At 32.8% G+C, this 26,936-nt stretch overlaps 1 protein-coding gene and 1 long non-coding RNA gene across 2 annotated transcripts in view; both read left to right on the top strand.

The window, feature by feature from the left end:
- Positions 1–26,936, top strand: part of LOC138130957 (uncharacterized) — an 80,154-nt gene that overhangs the window by 33,836 nt on the left and 19,382 nt on the right. Inside the window, exon 3 of the mRNA XM_069047686.1 lies at positions 24,730–24,876. Within this exon, the coding sequence (XP_068903787.1) occupies positions 24,730–24,876 (147 nt within the window). The remainder of the gene's footprint in view (positions 1–24,729; positions 24,877–26,936) is intronic.
- LOC138131793 (uncharacterized) lies at positions 8,732–10,189 on the top strand. The gene is made up of 3 exons (XR_011159901.1): positions 8,732–8,977; positions 9,183–9,477; positions 9,523–10,189. It is a non-coding gene; the product is annotated as an uncharacterized lncRNA (long non-coding RNA).

Here is a 26,936-nt window from a genome sequence, read left to right as displayed (position 1 = left end):
GCAGTAATATATCATATCGTGGACCGGTGGTTGTACAGGTGTTTACAGTGTAGATGGTGTTGAACAAGCTGTGTAAATACCAAACAACAGATAATAGAAAAGCTTCCGTTTCAATTGATCCACAATTAACATAGTAAACAGTTGTTAACGTTGGAAATTGATTATGAAGAGGATTGCAATTATTATTACTTGGTTACATATTTTTTTAACGGTGCAAAGTGTTAATTTCGCAACTAAAAACGAAGAATTTTTTCCATGTTGTCTAAATTTGTCATAAATGGGTAAAGATATTTATATAAGTAAATATGAATTTTTATTGAAGGACATTAGTTGGCGGAACTAAAGGAGGTTAAGGATTTCGAAAGGACGTCAACAACTGTAATGGTAACGGACAGACGGGCATTTTTCCTCATAAAAATATGTTTCTTTGATCTGAAAACGTCAAGCCTTGGGACTTTGTCGATTTATTGCACTTTTGAATTTGAACATTTTAGGAAATGTGATTTTTTCTGGAATTCTAACGTTATTGTCTTTTTGCTGCTTATATTGGTAGAATTTATTTAATTTCAAAATAATTAAAGCATCACGTGGGTGTGTTCAAATAGTTAGAGTCCAATGTCTGTGTCACCACCTCTAAAACAAAGTGCTCACGCGGGAAATTTCTCTTCCCGCATACGTTGTTTAAATTAATGATGTTTGCATATGTATTTTATTTTAGTGCTCCAAAAAAATTCTCTATTTGGTAAATATTAATTTAAGAAAATCTACTCGTGTTAAGTAATAAGTTCATTATACCCCGTCACGTAATGACATTCATTACTCACAGCCGTCAGTAATGTAATGACTCGTTACTCCATAGATTGTGATCAATCGCAAAAAGCAAAAAGGAATGCGCATAGACTGTAAAGTTGCTGTAATAATCAAATAAAATATTTATTTGTCATAATTTGATTACAACGTCATAATTTACAAGTCTGTTAAAAAAAACGCTGTTCAAAAATCAAAAAACCATTGTGGTGCAAATGACTTATCTGTCACTGTGATAAGTAATAGGAAATGTCATGAAAAATGTGTTATTTGCACCACAATGGTTTTTTGATTTTTGAACAGCGTTTACATGTCTTATTAAAAAGTGGTAATAAATGGATTTTGAAAGTGAAAATTATAAAATGTAAAAAGGCAAAGAAATATGCAGCAGCAGTTACCTACTAGGATGATTGCGACACGAGTTGCAGGCGTGTGTAATAGCCACCATTACGCACTCGTTGATTAATATTTTCGCTGTAAGAAATAATTCTGTTCTTTGTTGTTGTTTGTTCCATTTTTAACTGATTTGTTTTTACATTTCTTTGTTTAAAAATTCATTTTTCATTCTGTTTATTTTTTTTGTAACGATAGCCTCGATTTAAATTTTCTCAGTGTGTGATGTCAGTGATGTTTATCATTTAAATATAGTCGATAGGTTTTAGAAATATAGACCGACTGATGTAAACTGTGTGTGTGTAGGTAATAATGACAACGTAGATGTATTTTGGCCAACCAACTAAAGGGTTGAAACCCTTAAATGAGTAGATACACCTGTAACACTATGGAGTACTGTTGCTACAATTGTGTACAAATAGGGTACGGTGTCAGCTGAGTTTGTAATTGGCTTAGTAAAAGCTAATCTTGCAGTAAAGAAAAGTTTACACTCACTTAAAGCACACACTAAAGTCGATAGAATTTTTTTTTGTAAATTGAGGCTTTTGTAAACATTCCGCCTGGAATTGGGGCATCATAATAATTTTATTCCCTTAAATATTTGAATTTTATCGAATGTTTGAAAAGTGCGACCCTAAAGTAGTTCCAGGGGTATTATTATAGGAGTCTTGAAGTGACATAAAAATGGAAGGACGCCAGTAACGTTTCCACCAGAAATGTGGCTAGTTTGCTCCAAAAACACAATTTGGAAAGGACAGCTCTTAAAAGAAAATGTCCAAGTAATGATTTGCGATGTGAAAATTCAAATTTTCATATGTATCACAGAAAAATAAGAATTGACGTCCTTGCAAAAATATTCATTCACACGTGAAATCTGCATCTCGTCCGTGTGTTGTTGGTTGATAATTTTATCACGTTCCCGTTGCTCATTATAATCGATTAGAACGGGTCAGTTGGTCACAGTTCCATCAATTAATTTTCACTGGTGAGAAGTAGGTAGATACATGTGCAGCTGAGGCAATAATTGAAATTGGGATTAGGCTACCAATTTAAATTGATTTTTCAAGTGCACCAGAACTGTTTATTCTACACGTCGAAAATAAATTCGTTTTTATAATCTAAACAGAGAATAGGTGATCGATTAGGTCATAAATTAAATTTGGATGCTCCAGAAGGTTAGCGTGAAAATATTTATTTATTTGTTGGAAATGATGTAAATATTTAAACTACCTTCTCCACTCAATTTTCTCATAAAATAAATTTATCTATGATTTGAGAGGGTACGTAACACTCTGGTGTTTTGCACGCTATAGAGTGGTAAATCATGTCTTGCGGAAATAACTAACGACACGTTCGCTGTCATAATTTTGAGGAGGGATCGATTATTGTCCATTAAATTTCTTTATGTTATGTGTTGCCATCTAAATTTGTCGTGGGGATCAGGCCGGTGTCGTGCGGAACAAATGGACGTGCTTGTTTATGGAAGGAAAAAAAGCAGCAAATTACGGCAATAAATTTTCAAACTAATACTAAGTAACATTTGTAAATTTATTTTTGACGTTTTTTGATCTTACCTGTATGCAAAAGAGCTACATCTAAAGGTAGAATGTGCTGCCACAAAAGAAAATATCGTTTTAGACATTTTCATCAGCAGAATGTTGTCATGAGCTCTTACGTTGGCTCTTTCCTATATTGTTAGAATTATAGATCATGTGCTGCAAGCGTCCACTTTACAACAAAATTCTCAATGCATGCGGCACTTTTTCCGCCAAGACGGAAGATAGTGGGGATTCTGGAAAATCAGACACCCATTGTTTTTTACAAAAGATACCCTCACTTATAGATGCATGCATTTTCTGTGTTGCTTGTAGGTGTGATATGCAGGTAATGTGTAATTTTACTTTTGAATATGATTAAATTATCAGCAGGACCTACATGTAAACAAGATGAAATTATTTTCGGGCTCAATTATAAGATCTGAAAGTTTAGGGTTGAGAGTGTCCTTAAATATTTAGTATACGTAAGTATGTCTTAAATTAGTATAATTTCCCGGTTTCTGATACAAAGTGATTCACGAGTAATAATGAGCTTAATCAAATTGGTGATGCAACCCACATTACATTTGCACTGATTATGTGGATTAAAAAAAAAATAAAACATAGTCACGTGCCCGACATTACATTTATCAAATTTAATCAAAATCATTATATGGAATAATTGTGTAACCTAATAATCAACATTTGTATGGAGGACATGTATTGTTGGTTGCATCACAAATTTTGTTAGGCTCATCATTACTCATGAAGCCCCTGTATTGTTTCACACCTATACAAAAACCTGGTACGACGATAAATGAAGTTTGTGAGATAATGATGATTCTGAAAGAAATAAATGAGTCTCTGAAATTACAAAATCTGAGACCTGAGACTCAATTTCTGTCAGTAATCGGTTCACTCTTAGAAATAAGAATAGTCTAACGTTTCTCTCGTATTATTTGAGACGCAAAAAGAAAGAAAAAGATACAGGGGATAGGAAACTCTCCATTGTCGCCTCCACAAACTAGCACGATAAATTTAACAGTGGCATATAAATTATTTGTGAACCTTACTTTGTTCCTGTCACAGGTGTGCTTGGTCGGAGACATTTGATACTCAAGTTTTGATTAAACCCCAACGTTTTTTGCTCTAGCAATACTAGTGTCGTCACTAACAATAGATACAAAATTACGTTTACGTTAAAGAATTCAATTTACAAAAAATATTTCTACTTAGAAAAAATGGAAATCAAAAGTGAATCGTTTCTGTCAATGTCTTCGTCGATTTTATCTATTAAAAAAATTGTGTAAAACCCAAATTCATCGTCCCTCAAAGTTGAACGTAATATTAATTAAGTACTTAACATTTTTAATTTATTTTAATTGTTCTAAGAAATCAATTTGTTGGCAGGGAAGTGGATGCTAACATATTTAAAGTAAAGTAAACATTGAACTATTGACTGAGCAAAGTTTTCTATTTATTAATAATTTACAAAGCAATAAAACAAGTTTTTATGATGATTTTTTAACAAATTTGGAGTAAGCTAGTTAGTGTCTAATTAAATAGTAACAATAAGTTCACTAGGAGTAACATAACAGTAATATTAAAAAAAGTGATTTCAAAAGAAATTAAGAATTTACTAAAAGTAGTTGCTATTACGAGTAGTACATCTTTCAACTGGACAATGAATCGATTTTTGATTTTCATATTTAGTTGCATTAAGCAAGACTTTTACGCTAATAGATCCTTAACCTGGTGCAAACATTTCTAAAGTACTATTTAAATTTTGTTTGCACTCATTAGAGTTTTTTTAATCTAAGACAAACAGATTTAATTTTATTCGCAAGGTGTGTTTGAAATGTTAATGGAGAGTCAAGTCGTTCTCTTAAATATTTAGTTTCGTCCGAATTCTGGTTGTTCAATTATTAAAGGAACGGAAGAAAATAGTAGCCAGACATGTTGACAGGAGAAAATCTTCAAACCATAATACCTACCCCCTTGACTGATTGATTGATGATTTCTACTATCACAATATAATAACAATATCGGTACATTGTTCCCAGTGGAATAAGATTATATAGCTCCAACAACTCTCGTTGGCTTTAATAATGAGGACTCGTCTGTGATTTATTCAAGGTTTTCTTTGCTTATAATTCGTAAACACAGCAGGACCGTCTCCGACTTTTATTCATAATTATTTAAAAAATTTGTAGAAAATGGTTGAAATCAAAATGAAATAATATATTACCAGGAGAAATATTATATTATTTATTTATTAATTAGTTGTTTAGTCTTATGCTCTGTGCTCAGAAAGAGAGGAGTCTAAATAGTAAACAGTCAATTACAAAGATCTGCGGATACAAATTTTTGCTTTTAATGGAAATCATTTTTAAAAAGCATTTAGTTTATCTGTGAAAAAACAGTAGGTACACGAATAAATGTCAGAGCCGATAAAAATTCATTGGTTTTTATTATTTTCAAATGCTGGCTGTAATTGCTGCGCTCTAGTGCACGAGAATTGGAAATTTTATGTGGCATAGGGTAGTTTTGTTTAATGTGCAAAATGGAAACGCATCTGGCAATTGTTTACATTGTTTCTTGTAACTAATTGGGAAATTATACAGGGTTAGTATGAATGACTGTAGTCGAAGCAGACCATGCCCTTGTTATTAAATTTTTGCCGCTTTCATGTGAACTGTCAATTTTTGTCGCTGTCACTGTCATTTTTTACGTGAAAAGTGTGGTGAGAATTTCGTTTATTTTTTTTAAATTAACGATTGAATCCAAATATATTCAGCTGTTTTGTAATCAATTCTAAAAATATTGAGTTGTTTTGCAGCCAATTTAACTCCTGTGTGTGAAGGAGTGTACTCACTTATCATTTTGATGAAGCGGCAACCGTAAATTATACATTCAGTTTTACGCCTACTTGCACTACAATCATTTATAATAATAACCTTGTACTTGCTGTACAATAAAGGTGATACGTAATTAATAGTAGATTATGCACCGATATTTATCCAAATATTCACCTAACATGTACAGGGTGTCTCAAAATTTGCGAATTCCGAATTCAGAGCGTAGTAGGGAAGGACCCAGTGGAACCCGAAAAATACTTAGAAAAAAATTCGCCCTTCCTGAAGAAGATATAAGCACTTTCATTTTGTTCAATACATAGCAGCCTTCATATCCACAGTGACAAAATACTGTTCTAGCTACGTTGCCGTTACATTTTTAAGAAAAATTACAAAAATCTAAGATTTTTTTACTCCAAAGTAAAGCTATTCTTCAAAAAATTGTTTTACGTTATTATTTTCCACAAGCATCTACACCATAAATAACAATAAACACTGAACTTTTCAGACTGTATTTGAAGAAAACGCACTTCAAAGACTGCACCTTCAGATCAATGTATCTTTGTGGGGAAAGTCCCGAGGTTTTTTTTTATTTCCATGTTTGGACTACTGAAGTGATCCCCTACAACGCTCTGAATTTGGAAATCGCGAATTTTGAGACACCCTGTATACATTTGTCATAAACTTGGTAAAATATGTGGAAAAACATCCTCGCAATTTTTTCCTTGTTTGTTCCTGGATAGCATTGCATACTTTGTTAATTAATGTACTTACATATTAATATAATATTTCCCTGTCAGTAGTCTGTCAAAAATATTTTATCACTGTTTCAAAAATGTATTGCCATAATTTGGCACTTTTACACTGAATCAAAGTGATTTTTTTAGAAGCGAATTGTCAATAATACTTCCACATTTGCTCTAACATTTACCTAAACCTAATTCCTTGGTCAACATTCTTTCTACGCTGCAAAAAAACCACAATCCTCTTCTATAAATTTCGTAGAAACCATATCGTGAACCAAATCAATGTTTCCCTGTATCATAACAGTTCTGGGGTGTCCGGCGCCTCTGATACATGTTCATTCTTTGCCAAGTTTAAAATCTCTGAAGCAGTTCTTAACCAATTGATATAAACTTACAAAATTGCATATTTATTTTATTTAACCATAACCCAACTTGGGGAGACAAATCTCTTTTACTGACTCTTTTACCACCCCAGATTGAGATGTCAAAAGTTGGTCATCCACCATACCTGAAGATTGAAGAATTAAAATACATATTCTAACTAGAGAGCATAACTTAGTAGGAATGAGATCTTCAGTATTGGGATAAAATGTGATCAAACAGAAAACAAATCAGACCAGGCGTTGCAAATTATTATCGGTCATGTCGTAGCGGAATTCTATGCAAATAAGCGTTCAATGGGCGTAGACAATTTATGTTATTTTATAATAAATCATGCCTCATGAATTTTAAACGTTGAAGTTATAATTGTGCATTTTTTTTTTCGTATCCCACCTCCACCCGGCGGAACGGCAATTTTGCCGGAGTACATACACTATTACGGATATTACTATCAAGTAATAGTGCAGTGCTTATCAACATAATTACCGGCGTCTCGCCTCCACATTTTGACTTTGTTGTGTTTTATTATGTTCTGTGTCAATGTTAAGGAACTTCCTCACGATGTGACATGAGTATAATAATATACCTTTTTGAATTTCAACTGCCAATGTGTTATCTAAATCCAGAATTTTTAAATTTTTAAAAAGAGATTGCGGTACTATTCCCGTTGCTGAAATTACAAGTGGTAAAACCGAAATTTTTTCTAAACACCAAAGATTTCTCATAGCAACGGAGAGCTCTAAATATTTATTAATTTTTGTGTTATACATATGTCTGTGTTATATTATGTGAATTTGGAACAGCTATATCTAAAAGATATGCTTGCTTTTGTTGTTTATTTAAAATTATAATGTCTGGTCTGTTATGCTTAATATGATAATGGAGAAAATTTATAAAATAAACAAGAGTAACATTTTACATTCGTAAGAATGGGAAATTTACTAGCTTTATTGCTAAACACGACACTGGTAAGCAAATTTTTCGCGGAAATGTCAAAGAAACGTCAACGATGTGCTGTTCTTAATCTAGAAAAAAGCATTTCCCAAGATAAGTGATAAAATAGGTTTTGATATTGAAGATAGAACATTAATTAGATATTAATCAATTTTTAATAGATTTTTCGAGAGATAGGCAACCAATAAAACGACAAAACAAAAGATTTGATTTCTTGATCACTCGATATATAACATGCACATTGTTGTACAGATTCATGTACATTTTATGGGTAAGTACGAACGGAAGGAACCATATTTATTTCAGTTTAATGAAATATCCTCCGCAACGTTGCTGATGTAAAATCTGTTACAGAAAATTAATTAGCATCTTCGTAATGAGGAATTTACAATCTCTCTGTTAATTTCAGCTCAGTCAGAAATCAAATAAACAAGAAATTACAGACTATGCACCTCAAGGCATTAACAGATTAAAGAACCCTCGAGCGTTTTAACTTCACAAAAAATAATTTGAGATGAAACACTAAGAAAAACAACAGGATTAAAGATAAGCAGGGGTCCTGGTTTAAATCACGTTTACGACGCAATAATTTTAGTAGATGCACTTTTATCACTGAATTAATTAAAGGAAAATTAATCAAAACGAAAATCAACTAACGGATAGATGGCGGATTAAAGCATTTAGAATTAACAGCACGTCACGTGCATTCGCTTCGCAAACACAGATATAAAAAGCACCGTGCATACAATTAAAACATTAATTTTAGGACGGCCGTTGCACACAGAGGATTTAAAGGATAAAGCTTTTGGAAAGTGCAACAGTTTTAAACTGTTGTCCTGTGAAGTTAAGCAATTTGTTCGCATCCACAAAGCAGTAATTTATATATTTCAGAAATAAAAAAAAATAATTTTTGAGTTTTAAGACGATAATCTTATTATCCGCGTAATTTGAAAAGTTTGTTCAATAAAACCGACTTCCAAAGTTCTTGTTTGAAAATTCGAGTAAGCAAAAACTTCATGCAGATTTAACTGAAGTTATCCTTGTGATTTATAGACAGTCTAGTATTGCAGACTAAAAACTCCCGGCAAGCCTACAAATCTAGAGAACCTTGAAATCAGGCAAAACCAAATCATTCATCACGGTGATACATGCGAAGTAATTACTATTAAGGGATGATCCTGGCTGTTCGAATTGTGTCTCACCCTAAATATAGACATTTTAATTATGGATGTAACAGGTACAGGAGAAGCACACAACGGGAACTATACACAGTGTACGAGTCAGCGATGTGATCGTCGAACACAAAGTGAGTTGTCATGGCTAATTTTATTTGCTCTATTGGCCAAGCACGTAATGATTGCGAGACATATGTAAGAACAGCTGTGCAAATTGTAACTATGTATAAACAACTAAAATAAGACGTAAAAGATACAATATTCTAGTAAATGTACATTTTGAATTCGTCGTTTGATAATTAAGACAAATTCTATTTAAAGTATTACAATGCGCAGAACGATCTGAACGCATCCAAAAATGTCCCGAAGCAACACCTTCCGGAACGATAATGTCACCGGTTTCGATGAATGATGAGTGATGATCCAGAGCGAAGCGCTCAGGCCTACCTGGAATGTTCCACACAGGCATGGGGTAAAAACGAGAAGACAATTCGCAACACAGCAGTGACAGAGCAAAAGTGAGGAATAACGAATTATTGGTGAACGAAGGCGACGATTTACAAATGTTAATTGCGAGTGCGAATTTCAGTTTAATTTTCTGTAGTATGAAGTTAACGTTTATTTAATATAGGTAAATTGTTTCTTTCTTTATTAATCTCAGAAAGTATTTTGTCAGACATTGAGATTGAAGGAAATGGCTATTGCAACTTGGATGCAATACCGGCGAAATCAAGACACAAAATGCAAAATGCTCACATTGGACAACAGTTTACCGGACTGGCGGAGTAAAGCGTCAGTTTGCTACATTGGTGAGGTAAAAATGTCACTTTACAACATCCGTGCGGTAAAATATGACATTGAAATGAATGTCATAAAGTTTGACTTTATGTATTGACAGTAGATTTTATTTTTTTTTTGCGAAAAAATGTCATGCCTATCACAATATTGTCTTCTGTTGTTATGTTTTAGTTTTATCCAGTCTTTTTGATTCATGTATATTTAATAACAATTTCATTTTAGATTTATTCATCTTAACTGATGATAACAGGTAACATGATCTGCATTTTTTCAACAGAACTCAATTTATAATTTGTTTTTTTTTTTGGTTAATTCTCATTTTTAACTTTCTTAAGATTCCCACAGAGTAGGTATATCAAATGTTTAGTTAACAAAGAATTACATATATGTTTAAATGTGTCATGAAAAAGAGTTTTTCAGCTTAAATAAAAATTATTTTCGTATGTTGACTTAAGAGAAACTTTCTTTCATCATTTAAACCAATCGCCACGTGTTAGCACGCATTAACTTATTTTAAGTAAAGACGATTCTTTTGTTAGATACAACGTGAAGCTACTAAACTTTTATTACTGTTTGATAGATCCCGTTTATACACCAACTGTCTAAATTACTTAACTTATTACCTAACTCAGTACTCAGTCAAGCCACGCATATTTTTAGCACCTACTCCCTGTACCTATTCGTAAATAACGCATTATTACGATAACGTAATACTTAATGTGTGACGCCAGTGGCGTAGATAGCTTTTTGCTTTGGGGGGGGTCCACGTACTTTTGCATTAAGTTTTTGGTTTTCAATGTAGTTTCCTACTTATAACACTAGAATATGAAATTATCACAATACGACTTGAAGGAACACATGTTTATTGTTTATACTCATGTTGAAAAAAAAAAAACCTCAAAGAACAATTTTAGATAAATAGTCCAGCACGGAAAAAAATCGCCAAAAATTATGCTGTTTTAATTAAAAAAAGATCATGATTTAAACAAATACGTACGTATAGTCGCGATCATTAAATTTTGGTCATCAATGTCATTCTTTGACGCAATTTAAATGGTCCATTGTGTTCAGGCCGTTAGCCCTACCACTGGTGGGGGTTACCACCCCCCCTAACGCAAACCCTTGTTAGTTCTATATCGCACTTGTAACTGAGAAATAAAACCAGAAACATCATTTCAATAAGTCTTTTTTTGCTTCACCAATTTTAAAAGCGCCAAACGATATCGCAAATCTGGTCCTGGTCCGCGATCACATTGTAAAACGGTCGTACCTAAATATCATAACCTATCATCATGTCGTATGACATTAATTTTCATTTTTTTACACTTTGTTGACGTGGACATAATCCGCTAGGGATTTTTCTTTAATTTGTGACACCAAATTTTGAAATGACATTGACGACCAAAATTTATTGCTCGCGACAGTACTTAGGCAGGCAGGCAACGTTCACGTTGTTTTGGTATAACGAGAGGCCATGATTAATTTTTTTAACGTTGGACACACTGTTTGATTTCTGTCACTAAAGTGCCTGACATGCGGACCTATTAAAATGAACATAACATGTTGCTGAATTTCCCGCGATGTCTGAGTATTCTTCTATTGCAAAGTAGTAAAACTGACAAAAATGCACTAGACATTGACGCTATTTATAACCTCAAACTTAAAAAAATATAACCTAATTCAACAGACACCGTTACTAAAATTAAATGCAACATTTCCATGGCCTCCCATTAGGCCAAAACAACGTGAATGCATTTTATGTAGTCGATCTTTCAATTTTTAAATCGTGATTTTTTTTTCAATACTTCATGTATAGGTACAGTGCAAAGGTGCCAAAGGTAATTGCATGGTAAAACTTATACCCCCTCTTAACTTTTGTTCAGATGAAAATATTCAAACCATTTTTGGAACAAAGTTGGAAAAATTTTTAAACTAAACTGTCAAAAAAGTTGTGAAAAAAATATTTTAGTAAAAGTATTTTCTTGCCACTATCATTTTTAGCAGGCTGAAATGTTAGTTAACTTTTGCCACCTTCATTTTAAAAAAAGTATTATTCAGTTGTGAAAGAATATGGATGAGCTCTGGGGGGGGTCCGGACCCCCTGGACCCCCCCCCTTATCTACGCCACTGTGTGACGCGATTTTAAAGAAAACGTAACAAATTTTCAGTATTGCAGTCAACTTATTAAGATGCCTAAAGTACATCTTTAGTTAAAACTACCTAGCCTGTTTTCCGTCAATATCGACGCGACATGTGATCAAGTCGCCTGTTGCTTGCTTTTGTTTCCGTGAAGGTATGGCGTAGCTTCATCAGCTGTCAAACCATAGATGTGAAACGTCATTTCTTCAGTCATTACTCTGTGTGAATTATTTCTTTCGCAAAAATCAATTCTTTTTATAACCAACAGACGAGTTTTCCTGGTTTCTTCTTAGTGCTCTACATCATGGTTTTTACTTTAAATTAAAGATTTAGGTAATTTGTAATAAGATGATAAAAGTGAGGTTAGATAGCTGAAGGGATTGTCACAGCACGTCAACTAAAAAGACAATCTGCATTATTGTCAAAGAGCAACCACCGTCTGTCTGAGCACAAATTATTTTGAACGTTCGTTATTTAAACTGGAGAAATAAATTGGAATGGAATGTCAAAATCATATATTTTCATAACAGGTAAAACTTCAGCATCCCCTATATAAAAAGATTTTTGTGACAGATTTAAAGTCGAAGCTGGACGCGGTATTCTGCCCGACTTGCGTATTTATCATGCAAGGAGAAACGTTACACTGGCAATGACAGACTAGTCCCGCAGGACAATAAATCAACTTTTCAGTTACTAGATCCAAGTAGGTTACGTTTCAGCGAGTGTTGTCAGGAAGTGTATCCGGGATGAAGCTGGAAATTCGTCTCGAATACGATTTAGATTTTTCTCAATACAATAATTTTATTTTTAGTTTATCAAATATGCAAACGAAGGTGACGAATATTGCTTGCTTGATTTAGTGTTAAAATAAGACTTTTATATAGATATTTAACCAACATTCTGAGGTCAATGTTACCTAGTACTATTGTTTAAATTTAATTTATTTAAACAATTTTACTATGATAACTACGTTAACAAACTAACACCTTCAGGAGGAGCCGTAATAATTTTATACTTCAAAGCGCCTATTCACTAAACCAACATTCAGATGTTTTTATATATTTCATTGTCCCACCAGTGCTATTTTACTTCAGGAAAAACTTTAACAGGAAGCATTTATTAATGAACAAAGTGGCTGTACTACATGCCGTCACACTTTTCTCCCTAAGTAGCAATTCATCAGACGTCACATCTCCACAAAGCACTGTCATCTGTCCCCTCTTCTTGGAGACATTTTCCTGGAAGTATTGTTCAACAGTTTTCACAGCAACGGTCGAGAGATGTGTTTACTCCAAAGTATCGAGAGACAAATTTGAACGAAAGTGATCTTTACTTAGGTCTTTTCTTGGGTCTGGACGGAAATCACTCTCCAACATGCTGTTTATTGGAATGGTCAGATAATAAACGTGTCGTTTGTTACATGTGGTTTTTTATTCTTGGGGTTGTATTTTAGTATTTTATAGTTGCGAAATGTGTGGCTATCAGCGGTAAAGTCAAGAACGTAACAGCGTCTGCAGTTTTTTACACATGCTTTAAGAGACCAAGAGGGTTTAAAAAATGTTTCATCATGGGGAAACGTATAAAATGTATTATTTATTTTAGTCTGGTCTGATTTTATTTTGTGCTGCTTTTTTTGATTTGCAGTTATTGCAGTAGCTACGCAACGCTTCGCCTCGCTATGCAAACAAATTGCTCGTCAAAAAAGTACCACTTTTAATCCTAATAACACAATCTACTGTTTTAATTAAAAAACATTCTTAGTTTGTTTTGTTTCGGTTAAAGCTAACTACTAATTTAGTCTTTATATTCTTGTTAATGAAAGAAAACACCAAACTCTAGAAAATATTTTTTTCGCCGCTACAATCGTGTTTACTTCTGTAATTTCTTAGTATTAGTTTTGTAAATATTAACCAAGTTTAGCGTTGAATTTGTTTTGTTCTGTCGTTTCTATTTTATTGCTGCAGTTGCTGTCGGCTTATTCCACCCTAAGAAATACTCATTCATCTGTATTGATTTTAATAAGGGAGTCATGCGACTGCATTCTAATTAGGTTTGTTTGTATAGGAAAACCGCATATCTGGCGCAAACAACTGATATTGGTAATTAATTATGAACTAATTTACCTGTTAGTCTACACTTCAATAACACCTTATGGAGCCCCTTTTGCTGCTTATAAATCATTTCCAATCCTTCCGATAACTGAAATTTAAAGAAATCTTAATTAATTTCCATTAGAAAAAGTTTGGAGAGCGCCCTTTTAAGAAAGTTGTTTTTAGATCAATCATTTGCCCGGAATGAATAATTTATGGATGGCTGCAATGCGGGTGGTCTGTTTACTAACAACATTCGCAAAGTACTCAGTTTTTTACGTTTCATTGGTGATTAATATTTAAATTTGACTAACGTGTACGGCAAGGAAATCCAAATTCTTGATTTTATTTCCCTCTATAAACTCCCGAGAAAACAAATAAAATTAACCTTCATTTTAAATAGACTGACGACAAATAAATACTTCGATAATTGCGATTTCTTTGTGTTTTCTTTCAAGCCTTGTTTGATAAATTTAACACGCGACTTATTTTTGGAAGCGAAATCTTCTGGTCGAACATGCCAGAGCGCAATTTGCTCACGATGATTGTGTACAAACATAAATTTAAGATATTAATGTGATTATTTTTAGATCTTTTCGTCTGGCTCTGCGGATCAATTTATTACAAATTTCATATATTCAGCACGAATTGCCAGACTTCAATTAGTCTGAGAATACATAACACAATACGCGAAATTAGAGGGACCCTAATAAGTTTTGCTGCTAAAGACCTCCCAATGTCTAAAGAAGTTAGGTTTTGGAGCCGGAACGAGTTTCATTATTCACGATTTCATATTGTGTATGGTTCTGCGTTAATTTGGAAGATTCAGATTTAAATTCAGGATTTTGTGGTGTTTCGTATTCACAGCATTTGCATTTTATCCGTTGTTTTCCACATTTTTTCGTTGCAAGAAAGGTAAATTAGATTTCTTCTGTGCAATTTCTCAACGTTCTAACATTTAACATTTATACATTTTCGTGATTGGTTTCATTAAGCAGTGCTTTGATGTTTGTGATGGCTTCTGAAGAATGGAGCTCACTTTGCATTCTTTTATGTACCAATTGTTTCGAAATTGTTATCTAAGGGGGTCATTCACGAAACCCGGTAAGGCTCGATAAGATATTGCAAATTCAAAACCATGACAACTGGTATTGTTGAAGCATTTTCGTTAACAATTTGCAAATTATCTGAGTTTCGTGAAATCATCCCTCAGACTGCAACTGAAAAGTCAGATTAGTAGGAGAAATTTTTGTTTTATTATAAAGTGTTGTATTCGAGTTAGCAAGTTACTGCCGTTACCTGTCAACACTTCATAACTGCTAATATACAGGGTGTTTTTAAAATGCTAGTACAAAGTTCGACATAGAAATAAATTAAATTTTGGTTAAAATTGTGGCTGCTGAATTAAAGGTATTTTTTTATAATTAAAAACGTAATTGGAGTTGTCAAGCAACAATAATAATTTTGTTGTATTTTTGTTCAAAGCATTGTCGAGTTGCTATGGTTTAACTTATTGTTTACTATTGTTGTATCTGTGGCGTAGAATGTGCATGGACAGAGTTAGTTTATCACTACCGTTTTAGATTTTAAAAAAATGTTTTCTGGACTCTTTAGAATCTCTATATGACCCAGTTTTTTGCATTGAAAACTTCTTTAGGCGCGCCATATACATTTTAATCCCGGGCAGTGAATTAGTTTCATGCGACACGGTAAAATCCTTCGCAGCACAAGCGAAAATGGTTCGCAGCACGACACGGCAAGCTAAAATCAAGGGAGTCGAGTTTTTTAGCGGAACGAGCGAAAAAAAATCAACTGTGCGTCACTTGTCAATTTTAAATTTTAATTGTACAGTGGCGGCCATAAATTTGGAAACACCATGATTGCAAATTGTATGTCACTTTGACAATGTTATTGACATATCAATTTCGGCTGTGACAGTCTGTTGAATGCGCTCAACGATGACATGGGTGACATGAGTTCATGACATAACGTTTACACTATCAAATATTAGAAATATCCAGTAAACTAGATTAGGCCGGTGTTTCCAAATTAATGGCCGCCACTGTACGTTGTGTTGTGACCTGACTGACTTCAGTGCAGAGCTGCAGGAGTAACCGTATATGTATACATATACAGGATATTTCACGAGTGATAATGGGCCTGACGTAATTTGAAATGCAACCCACACTATATTTCCGAAAAAAGCTGGCTACTGAAATTAAAATGTCCGGCTTTTTTTGAAAATGTAATGTGGGTTGTCTTTATTATTCCGTCAGGCTCATTATCACTCGTGAAATACCCTGTATAGTTTTAGATAATATAAACGATAAAGACACGACAAATATTGTAAGTTTACAGATGAATGTAGGATCTATTGGAAAAATTTGTGTAGCAAAATGTGAAGAGGAAAATGGACAAATTATCATAAGAAAAAATAGTATATGTTAAACAATCAATATCTCTATAATAATAATATACATATAATATATACCGGGTGTATTATGAAAAATCTTTGGTGCTGTAACTTCCTTCTTTTTAATACGATTTTAATAAATGATATGTCAAACAAAATCATTTTAAATGGGCTACAATTTGAAATGATTTAATTTTTGTTCTTGAGTTCTGTTTTTGACGGATGCTAATAAACTTTTTTTTTTTATTGCACTATTAACTTTTTTTTACTCAGTTTTATAGAGATTTTTATTTTGAATATGAAAATGTAAACAACCATGCTCATTCATAGAAACAAAAAGAAGAAATTAAAAAATAATGTATTTTTTTTTAAATCAAACGGACAAATTAAACAGTAATAAAAGTGCATTCTAATTTTCCAAAGTGATTAAGAGAGCTATTGACATTCAAGGCAATGTCTATTTGACTCCGCCCGATAACAGAGATGATTTAGTAAGAAAAATCGTAACAGTATGTGAACAGATACCACTATAGTTCATTTTTTAATGCTGTAGAAAAAGTCAGGCAACCCAATATACAGTTATCAATGCTGCCTAGATACCTTAAATTCATTTATAATTGAAATGGATCCACGATGCCGCTAAAAATTCTGGTTGTCAAAATCTCCGTCATTCTGACAAGGTTTTGACATTCGATAAAAAAATTTAATTGAAATGAGAAAACGTGTTTAATAATGTGTTTAATCTCGAATTCATGAATAAAAAAGCAGTAAGTTAGTAAATCAAAACAATAATTAACCACAACTCAGACATACATATTATGGATTTAAAAAATCAACTCTCATCTTCGAATTCTTCTGGTTAATCCGAATCGTCATCAGACTCTCCAAGGTGTATAATCAGTGGTTCCACGGTCACTTCAATACGCACATCCAATTCCCACATCTGCTCTTCTTTAGTTTAACCGTATCCCCAACCCCTTAAGTTCCGCATGTTCATCATAGATATGTTTGTAAATATTCAACATCATATTTTTTCGAATACGAATAAGGGCGACTTACTTTTTCGTTGAACATAATTTGTTCTGTGCGGCCCATCGATAATTAAGTATAAAAACCCTTGACCAAACTAGCCTTTAAATTAATACCTAATTGACAGTGACACGAACTGACATTAGTGCATTTATTGTGGCATATGGCATCATGGATTGAAGTAATTTACAAAATTGAAATATGAATCTAGTGAACTATTGAAAGTGTATATTTGGCTGCCTGACTTTTTCTACAGCATTAAAAAATGAACTATAGACTTTTTATGAAACGCCGCAATGGGCATTAGTGGAAAGTGGCGAATGTGTCTTAGATAGAATGGAGGTAATTTAGATCATTTGCTATAGTAAAATTATGGTTACTTGATAATATTATGTCAAACAAAAAGTATAGCATGTCGGGCTATAGTGTTTCTAAAACGATTTTGTTTGAGGTATCATTTATTAAAATCGAATAAAAAATAAGGAAGTTATAGCATCAAAGATTTTTTATAATACACCCGGTATATAATAATTAATATATATTAATTGAAAACTTTTCATGTTGGCACAACGGAAACTACAGTCTAATTTTAACAAATTAACACATGCCCTTTAGAAAGAAGAAGAATACATATTATAGGAATAATTAAAAATATAAATACTATGTAATTTATAAAATAACTTTGTTTGCCATTTAAAAAGAATGGCAATGATGTCATTGCGCAGAAATGCCAAGAAGTGGACATATGAAAATTATTCCAAACTTCTGGCCTATACTGCAATTACACAGGGTTATTCACGAATAGTGTCCGACTTATTTACAAAAATATAATTATTTTTACACATTTGATTGACACTATAGTTTCATTTTTCTAAAATCAGATTACTATGATCACAAAATTTTATTCAAATTGAAAAACAACGAAGTATTTTAGAAAAGAGCAATTCGTATTGCAGGAATAAAGGCGCTAAATCAGACACTATTCGTGAATCACCCTGTATACGAATAGATAAGAATATATTTACTAATTGAAAGTTATAAACATATTTAGCATTTGACATAAAGAAGTAAGTTATTTTTTCTTTAAACGTCAGTTAAATATGACATTATACAGCCTCAGCAGATAAAATTTCATTTTTGCTCCTAAAGTGCGTCTATCGATATTTTGAAACGACTTTTTAAACACCAGTTAACATTTTGGGTCGTTTATGATGGTCTCATTACTAGGGGGTTATTTACCTACCCTGTAACAAAAACTCTCGATGGTACCTGCGGATTATTGAGGATCGGTTACCCACCACTTTTACGACAATCTTTGTTAGCGGGCAATAAACCACTGAAGGAAGCAAAAGGTCGTTTTAAAATATCGATAGACGCACTTTAATAACATATCGTGCGTTCATTTAAATTTATCCTCAAAGTCGGTGTTGGATAGTCGATTGAGAACGCACCACTCGTGTAAAAGCGTAGGCTCAAACAATCATTTATCCGTACAGTGCGTTCACAATCGAGTCTTCAACGCCTACTTTGAGGATACATTTAAATGAGAGCACGATACTATACTACCGTGCGATCAACAATAATTATTTAAATGAAGAAGCCTTTGAAATTTTCGACGTATGTTCGAATCTACACTTTCAGATGCTCTGGATACATGGAAGTGTTTTTGGTTGCATATACCTGTTTCAATTTAAATTTGGAAAATTTGGCCGAAACTCGGTCAACAGCGCTGGATTTCCATTACTTTTACGTTAAAATTTGCTTCATAGTAACAGTTGTTTGACGTTTATTAACTGGGTTAGCAAAGATACGAAAAATCTAACACTGTCAAAGTCATAGCCGCCCCTTATCTAAGTAATTGTTGATCGCACCGTATAAGGTTAGTGTTTAAAAATGATGCTTAGCCAACGAGAAATTGTTGATTGTCTAATTTTCACAAGCTGAAATACTTGGTATTTGTGAGAGTATCCTTTAACGATTTGTTTTATATTATACTATACTAAAAGAAAAATGTATTTGAAGAGAAATTCTAACTCTTGTGATGCTGATGAATTGAAAATTTTAACAACATGATAAGTGATAACTTTGCAATACAAATATAAAGTTACCAGTTTCGGATTGCCTACACTCTGAAAAACGGCAAAAGAGATTCGAAGTAGTTACAGGATAAGTAATCAGTCTCTTAGTTCTTTTGATGCTGTCTGTCGAGTCTCTAATTACCAACTGGCGAAAAGTTGTTCGCTGAATACTTGGAACTTTTTCTTATCCATTACTTTTGGTCTTAAACACACAAACCTGCAATTTGTGAAATCTCTGTATGTTGATATAAAAAAAAGAATAATTACGATATTTTAAAAGTTCTTCACAAAAATAAAATAACTGAATTCATATAATTTTTTTTAAGTTTCAGAAATATTCTGGAAATGTCATTTATAAACATTTTAAACTTTTCAAAAATAACTTTTTTCGCATTTTATACAGTAATGAACTATATTACTGTACTCAAAATCGTACAGTAATTGGTCACTTTACAGCATAACAACCATTACAGCATAGCAATCAATCATTTAGTGTTTTTCGTATCTTTTCTTGAATTTTACAGGGAGCAGAGTTTACGAAGGTTCTCGACCAGCATTTAAAATATCTGTTGAGGTATTTTCCGTTTTAAAAAAATAATGTTATGTACAATTTCTGTTAGGTTACTATGTTAATGAAAATCTACTTACTAATGTTTTTGAAATTATTCGCAAAACTTTTTTACGAATAAATTTTAATATTCTTAAAATACGCTCCTCGTCGGAAAAGTGATTTTACTGCACTCGTATGGCATTTAAGTACTCGCTGACGCTCGTAGTGAAACTTGCCATACTCGTCTAGTAAACTTCTACTTTTCTGAACTCGTAAAGTAATCTACTATTTCCAGAATGTACACATTACGTTTCAGATATCTATTAATAGACTGCTCGTGAGTTATCCACTAGAAGAAATATGTAAATTGTAGAGGTATTCAATAGTAATTTACGTTACTAGTCCGGTAAGTTACTTGTAACAGTACGAGTTGAATTTGGGCATTTTTATTTTGGTTAGGCCCGAGAGCTTTAGCTCGAGGGTTTAACCTTTGAATAAAAATGCCCAAATATCAACGAGTAAAATTGTCTAAAGCAAAAATGTTTAAGTGAAAATTGGGAAATGTATCAGATAAAAAAATTAGGTCGTGTTATTTTTGACAAGATTAATTCCAGAATACACACTTTAACCTTAGGTAATTATTTATTTATAATACAGTTATTAAAAATACAATTATTAAAAACAATTTGAGAATTTGACAGGAGTTGCATGCAATTTTAATCACTTTTGACAGATGACAGAGCAGCCGGACGTTTTTATCGCGATAAACATTTTTGATTGGATGAAAGCAAGCGCTCTGATTGACTGAACACGTACGTTTGATGTACGTGGAAATTCATCTAAAATAAATACATAAAACTATACTATAACACTTCAATTTGAAATATAACGCAAAATATGTATACATTGGCACAAAAGAAACACAAAGCGTACGTCAATCAGTTGTCATAGAGTCATGTATAAAGTGTATCTTTTTAAAGCAGCAAAAATTCTACAGCCGACTCTATTGATTAAAAACTGAATGATTTATATGCAATTAATGTGCAAAGCAAACCCGGCCGAAAATAATCTCATTTCATATTCAAGAAATTAGCTGAAAATTGAAAACAATGCTCCACAAATGGTATACCAAATCGATTCGTCGAACTGTTTTATCGAGACAGGCAAGTTTTCCTTCAGACTCTCGTTCAGTATGCTGAAATTGAAATATTCAATTCACCGATCGAGTGTCGTTTGAATATTAATATGTATTTTGCCATTATTCAACAACAAAAGAACTGCCACTTCTATTTTCGCCAAGTTATTGAACCGTCCATTATTGTAATTTACTTCTACAACGAGACGGTAACGCAAGGGATCCTGAAATTATTAATTACGACCCATTCATGCTTTAATACCTTAGCTGGATCTAATTGGGTTGTTAATAGAGTTTCCGAGGCTACAGCAACATGCGTTTGTTAAGACGACTTAATAAGATTATTGTAGATCCCCTGATCACCAGGGTTGTTTCATTTTCCTACAAAAAAATCAAGTGTGCTTGTTATGATTTTACTTGCATGGGGTGGATTCGCAACAGAACATTTTTCTTTTCAAAAGCTTATTTTTATTGAGGACTGAAATAGGGAAATTGGAAGGAAACTTTTGTTTTCCACGTACTGTGTTAAGAATGGCAAGAAAAACATTGATTGAGCTGCTGTCTAAATATAGGCTTGGAAATGATTTGAAAGCACTGTAATTTACAAGTGGCTTTAAATAGCCGCTGTATTTTACTTCCAAACTACCACTTAGGTGAAACTTCTTCGATAGTCGGACATTCAATATTACAGCCTTCATTCTTTCCAGAGTTAAAGTGTCACCTTCACCCCTGCTCTGATAATGTTTTACCGTGTGAGAGAAGAACAAATACTCGTGGTAAGATTCGCGCTCAAAGAATTATTTATAGAAAGAGCAGGCGTTTAACTCAAATATGAATAAAAAATTTGCACTCACGTTGAAAGCACTCGTAATACAAAAGATATAAAAAAGACCGTCAAGGTTAATAGTGCCTCGACTGAACAAGTAAAAGTGCATTCAGGTACGCTTGTCAACTGACCTACTTCCACACCCTTCAAGGGTGGCTAAATATAGTCTGACCCTCGTGTACAATTACTACATATTTAATATATGTAGATACTCGTACAATTTATTGAATGTAAAAGATGATAACTTTTATTAAACATTTTATCTGAAAAAGCCAGTCAAAAGTAGAAAATAATATTTAAGTTATTTATCTCTTTAATATACGGCTGTACACGCTACAAAAAACATTATTAATAAGATAATAAGTAGGTGCTGTCGGAGCATTATGTATAGCAATGGTCAATTCCCATAAAATAATAGAGACCTAATCTATGAATTATCGTTCGTGTTCCTGCGAATGCTAAAATTATTAATTCAAAAGTAATTGAATATCGTCCACCCGCATGAAACGTACAAGCACAATGGATACCATCATGATACAGGATTAATTGATATAAAATGAAAACTTACAAACATGTTTTAATTTAATTTAAGTGTTAATAGTACATTATTCAAAGAGTGTGTCATTAGATGAGGGTGAGGTTTGCTGCACGAGCGGTAGGCGAATGTTAATATGTACATACCATAATGAGCGAGTAAAAAATAATACTTTTTCTACGACGGATAAATTAATCACTTTCAGATTAAAATTATTCACATTATGACATATAAATGTTACGCTCTATCCCAGCAACTTTCTTCTGTATAATGTTATGTAATCGTGATTTTGCGATTGGTCACAACACGTGGAGTAATGAGTCATTTCTCACGGGCGTGGGTAATGAAGAGGATTGAAAAAAATTTTTTTGTTCGACACTGTCAGAATTTGAGAATTTTCTCCTATGTGAGCGGATTTTGGTAAATGTCACAACTTGTCAAAACGAAAGGTCAAGCTAATTTTAAAGGTTTTAAGCGATTTGGAGCCTTTAAGGGGCTCGTCGAACAAAAAAACGTTGTATTCAACTCGTTCGTGTGTAAATTGGGCCTTTTTTGGCACTCGTGGGCCTTTAAAACGCTCGTTTCACTCGTGTTTTAAAATGGCACACTCGTGCCAAAAAAGACCCAATTTACACACAAACTCGTCAAATAAACTACTATTATTGTTTCAAGTGTTTTGCAAGTGTTTTTCAAGTTCTGCAGATATAAAGATAATTTCAGTGACAGATGAAGAAACGAGAGATTTTAAAATAATCTCAACTTTATTTTTTGTTGTAAACTATTTTTTTTTGTTCGAAAACATTTGAAAATAAGAAATGATATAATTATGTAATTTAAAAGTACTTTTGCTGTTTGATTTCTCAGAGTTGAATTATTGTGTAAAAGTTTCCCTATAGGTAAATGTAACAACAGCACACTTTTTAACTTTACAAAGTTAGTTCTCTCAAAGAACCAATTGTGAATAATACATTATTTTTGTTAAAAACAATTGTGTAATAAATTATACATTTTCAACCACATTTTAAGGTCTTTAAAAATGCTTTATTAGCAAAAGGAAAAAGTTACATTTCCTCCCTCAAAAGTAATTACTTAATATAAAATAGAAATTTGTACTACTATTCTCCATATATTTTTGATAGAAGTAAACGTCTCAAATTTTTGTTAAATCTATGTTTTGCACATTAAATTAGTTTTTGTACTTCTTTACTGACAAAGTTCTAAATATTATTTAGTATTATCCTTTCCTTTCCAGAGTGTATTTTTTGAAATATTGTAACGGATGTTTTATTTTCAAAAGTCAAAACTATATGATTGTGATTATGATTAATGCTGAGTATTAACGAGATAAAACTGTTACAAATTATGTTTGACGGCTTCATTTTAAATATTTGTAACAAATAACAGAAATTGCATGCACCACCCTACAATAAATTTGAGTTATAACACATAATCTAGATTTATTTATGCTCATACATTTAATTTGTGGCATATTTATGTGCTTACCAAATATCGATAATAAATTATTTTAGATTATTTAATCTTCCAAATTATTTATTTAAATAGGTATTAAAAAAAATCTCACACGAGTTTTATGATTTTGTCTGTTATTTATTCGACATCTGTTTCTATGCTTTAAACTCATTGCATATTTTTAATTATGAGGTGAATCATACATCATATTTTCGTACAACCATGTTTATTCAAAATATTTTAAAATTTATGGCATAGTCTTGTTTTTCTCTTATGTTTATATGTTTTTAAGAAACTGATTTCTTGGGAAAAAAATTGTTACCTACACAATTATACCCTGAAAAAAATTGAAAAATCTACTCTTTTCCACGATTAAAATGTTGACATTATATGGTATTATTACATTTTATTTAAGAGAAATCTATTTGGAACCCAATTGCAATTTTAATTCGTTCATTTGGAAAATATAAAATTGTTTTTATTTCAACAAAAAAATCCAATTTTTTCCCACTGTAGGATGCATAACAAATTTTCAGCGAAATTTAATCACACTTAAATCTACGTTGTTCAGTTTATTAAGGTCAGCTTTTGTAGCTCAAGTAAGACAGTGCTGGTCACACCAAATATGGTAATTAAAGCTCATTACTACCACGCGATTATATCATTGCCCTAAATTTCTATTCAGGTGATGAAATATTATCCTTAAACGAGTACTGTACGTGTTTTATACCTACTCATAAATTCATTGTACAAATTAAAAAATGATGAAAAAATTAAAAGCTTTTATGATAATTTTATACTAAGGTAGTTTTTCTTTCAGAAACCATTAAGAGAGCTCGGCTTAAAGCGTTTATGGTCCGCAGTGAAGTCAACTAACAATAATACAGGACTGCAGGGTGAACAGGGTTTAGATTCTAGTACGGAGGAAACGAAACCAGGTCCTAACTGTTCGCTTCCTTTGCTGCAGGTGAACTTATTTCTCTAATTTATGTTAGCAATTTATTATATGATGCTTCTTATCTATAATGATAATTTTGATTTTTTACGACATTCATAGCTAATCTAAGTTTCCTTTATAAGAAAAGTTGCTGGTTGTCATTGTATTAAACAAGTACAATTTTTTTTTGTTCCTTGGATTTTGAATTGGAAATATGTATTAAGCTATTTGTAAAAAAAACTTAATGCGAAATGTCAAATATCATGTATGTATGTACATATATTTGGTACCTATACAGGTTTACAAAGTAATCCGATTTTTATACATTTCCACTAACTTAATATAATATATAATAACTAAAAACTAATCTAATCGGAAATTTTCGCATTGTAAATTAAAAATGTTATTTTATGTTAAATTTTAATAAATGTCATCTAACTAAATAAATAAAACAGTGATTCAAAATCAATAACCAATTAACAAATTAGCAATTATCCCTCCCCACATATTGTCCTCCTCCTCCACTCAACATTCTTCATCCATTCGATCCCTCTTCCATCCTCATTCAACATTTCTTCTCTACTCTCATCTCTCTCTCTCAATTCTACGCATTCATTCAACAAATGCTCCATGGTCTCCTTTTTTTCTCCACACATCCTGCACACTCTAATCCTATCCTCATTTCAATATTTATTCTCTCTCTCCTCATTTTCACACCTAAATCTTGCTACTATCACTCTCTCCTTTCTACTCTCTCTTCTTAGGTACTTTGGTAGTTCTTCCGTTATTATTTTTTCATACTTCCCATTGTACCTAGATTACCTAATTCTCGTTTTTCTTTCCTGCACTTGCACATCTCTGTCTCTCTGCACCAATTCATCTGTCATTGCTCTGCCTCCCTTTCGCATTCTTTCTATCTCCGCTCCTGCATACCCACATCTTTCGAAATATGCCTCCCTCTCTTTCCATACCCCTTTTCCTATTTCTTTCCTTTTTTCTTTCAGACACTCTTGCAAAATTCTACACTCTCCTCTCTCTATCACTCTCTCCTCAAATCTTATTGCTCTCTTTCCTGCTTCTATTCTTATTCCATCCCTTTTTGTTTCCTCCATCACTATATAGCCCGGTGTCTCTCTATCTACTCCTAGCACCCATTTCAAATATTTTCCTTGCACCCCTTCCAACCCTTCTTGCTCTCTCCATCCCCATATTTCCGCTCCATACATCATCACGCTTTTCACCATACTATCAAACATCATTATTCTCCTTCTAAAGTCATGTCCAAATTTTCTCTCTCCTATCCCCCATACCGCTCCTATTATCTTATTTGCTTTTTTCACTAACTCTCTCACATGTGCTGCTGCTGTGTTTCTTTCATTCATCACATAACCTAAATAGTTAAATTCTTTCACTTCTTCAATTTTATCCTTTTCCCATCTCCACTCATTTATTTTTCTCCTACCACCCCCTTTCTAAACACCATCATCTTGAATTTCTCTACATTCACCGTCAACTTTTTCCTCCTCATATATTTCTCCATGCTTCCTAACATTCCTTTCATACCTGTCTCCTCTCTCGCTAGCACTACCAAATCATCCGCGTATGCCAAAGACCACACTTTTTCTTTGCCCACCTTTCGCTCTCCCTCTCTCGGCATTCTCCTTTCCAATCTTTCCCACCCCTCTTCTTCCACCCACGTTTCTACCAATCCCACTACGTCAAATTCTCCCAAATACTTCCAAAACTCATGCTCTTTGTTTTTTATTCCCGCTACAGTCAAATATCATTTTAAGCACAAAAAAATTGATTTTAATTTAATTTCTGAGTAGCTGTAGATAAAATTTTGTATGTCACATCTGGGACCGTGTTGACTTTACGACCTCGTCATGCTACTTTCATACGCGTATTATAATAATGCCTTTATCCCACTAATAACATAAATAACTAATATTGAACGATTATAACACGTTTTTGGAAAATGCAAACATGAATTTAGAGGTTTTTAGACATTCCTCTTTCGTGATTTGCTAACTATTAGTTTGACAATGGTTTAAAATAATTTTAAAATATTTATTATACCTAAACTACGT

The sequence above is a fragment of the Tenebrio molitor genome, chromosome 5, assembly GCF_963966145.1.
Source record: "Tenebrio molitor chromosome 5, icTenMoli1.1, whole genome shotgun sequence".
Lineage (NCBI taxonomy): Eukaryota > Metazoa > Arthropoda > Insecta > Coleoptera > Tenebrionidae > Tenebrio > Tenebrio molitor.
Note: the sequence above shows the minus strand (reverse complement) of the source record. Positions and strands in the feature narration are given on the sequence as shown.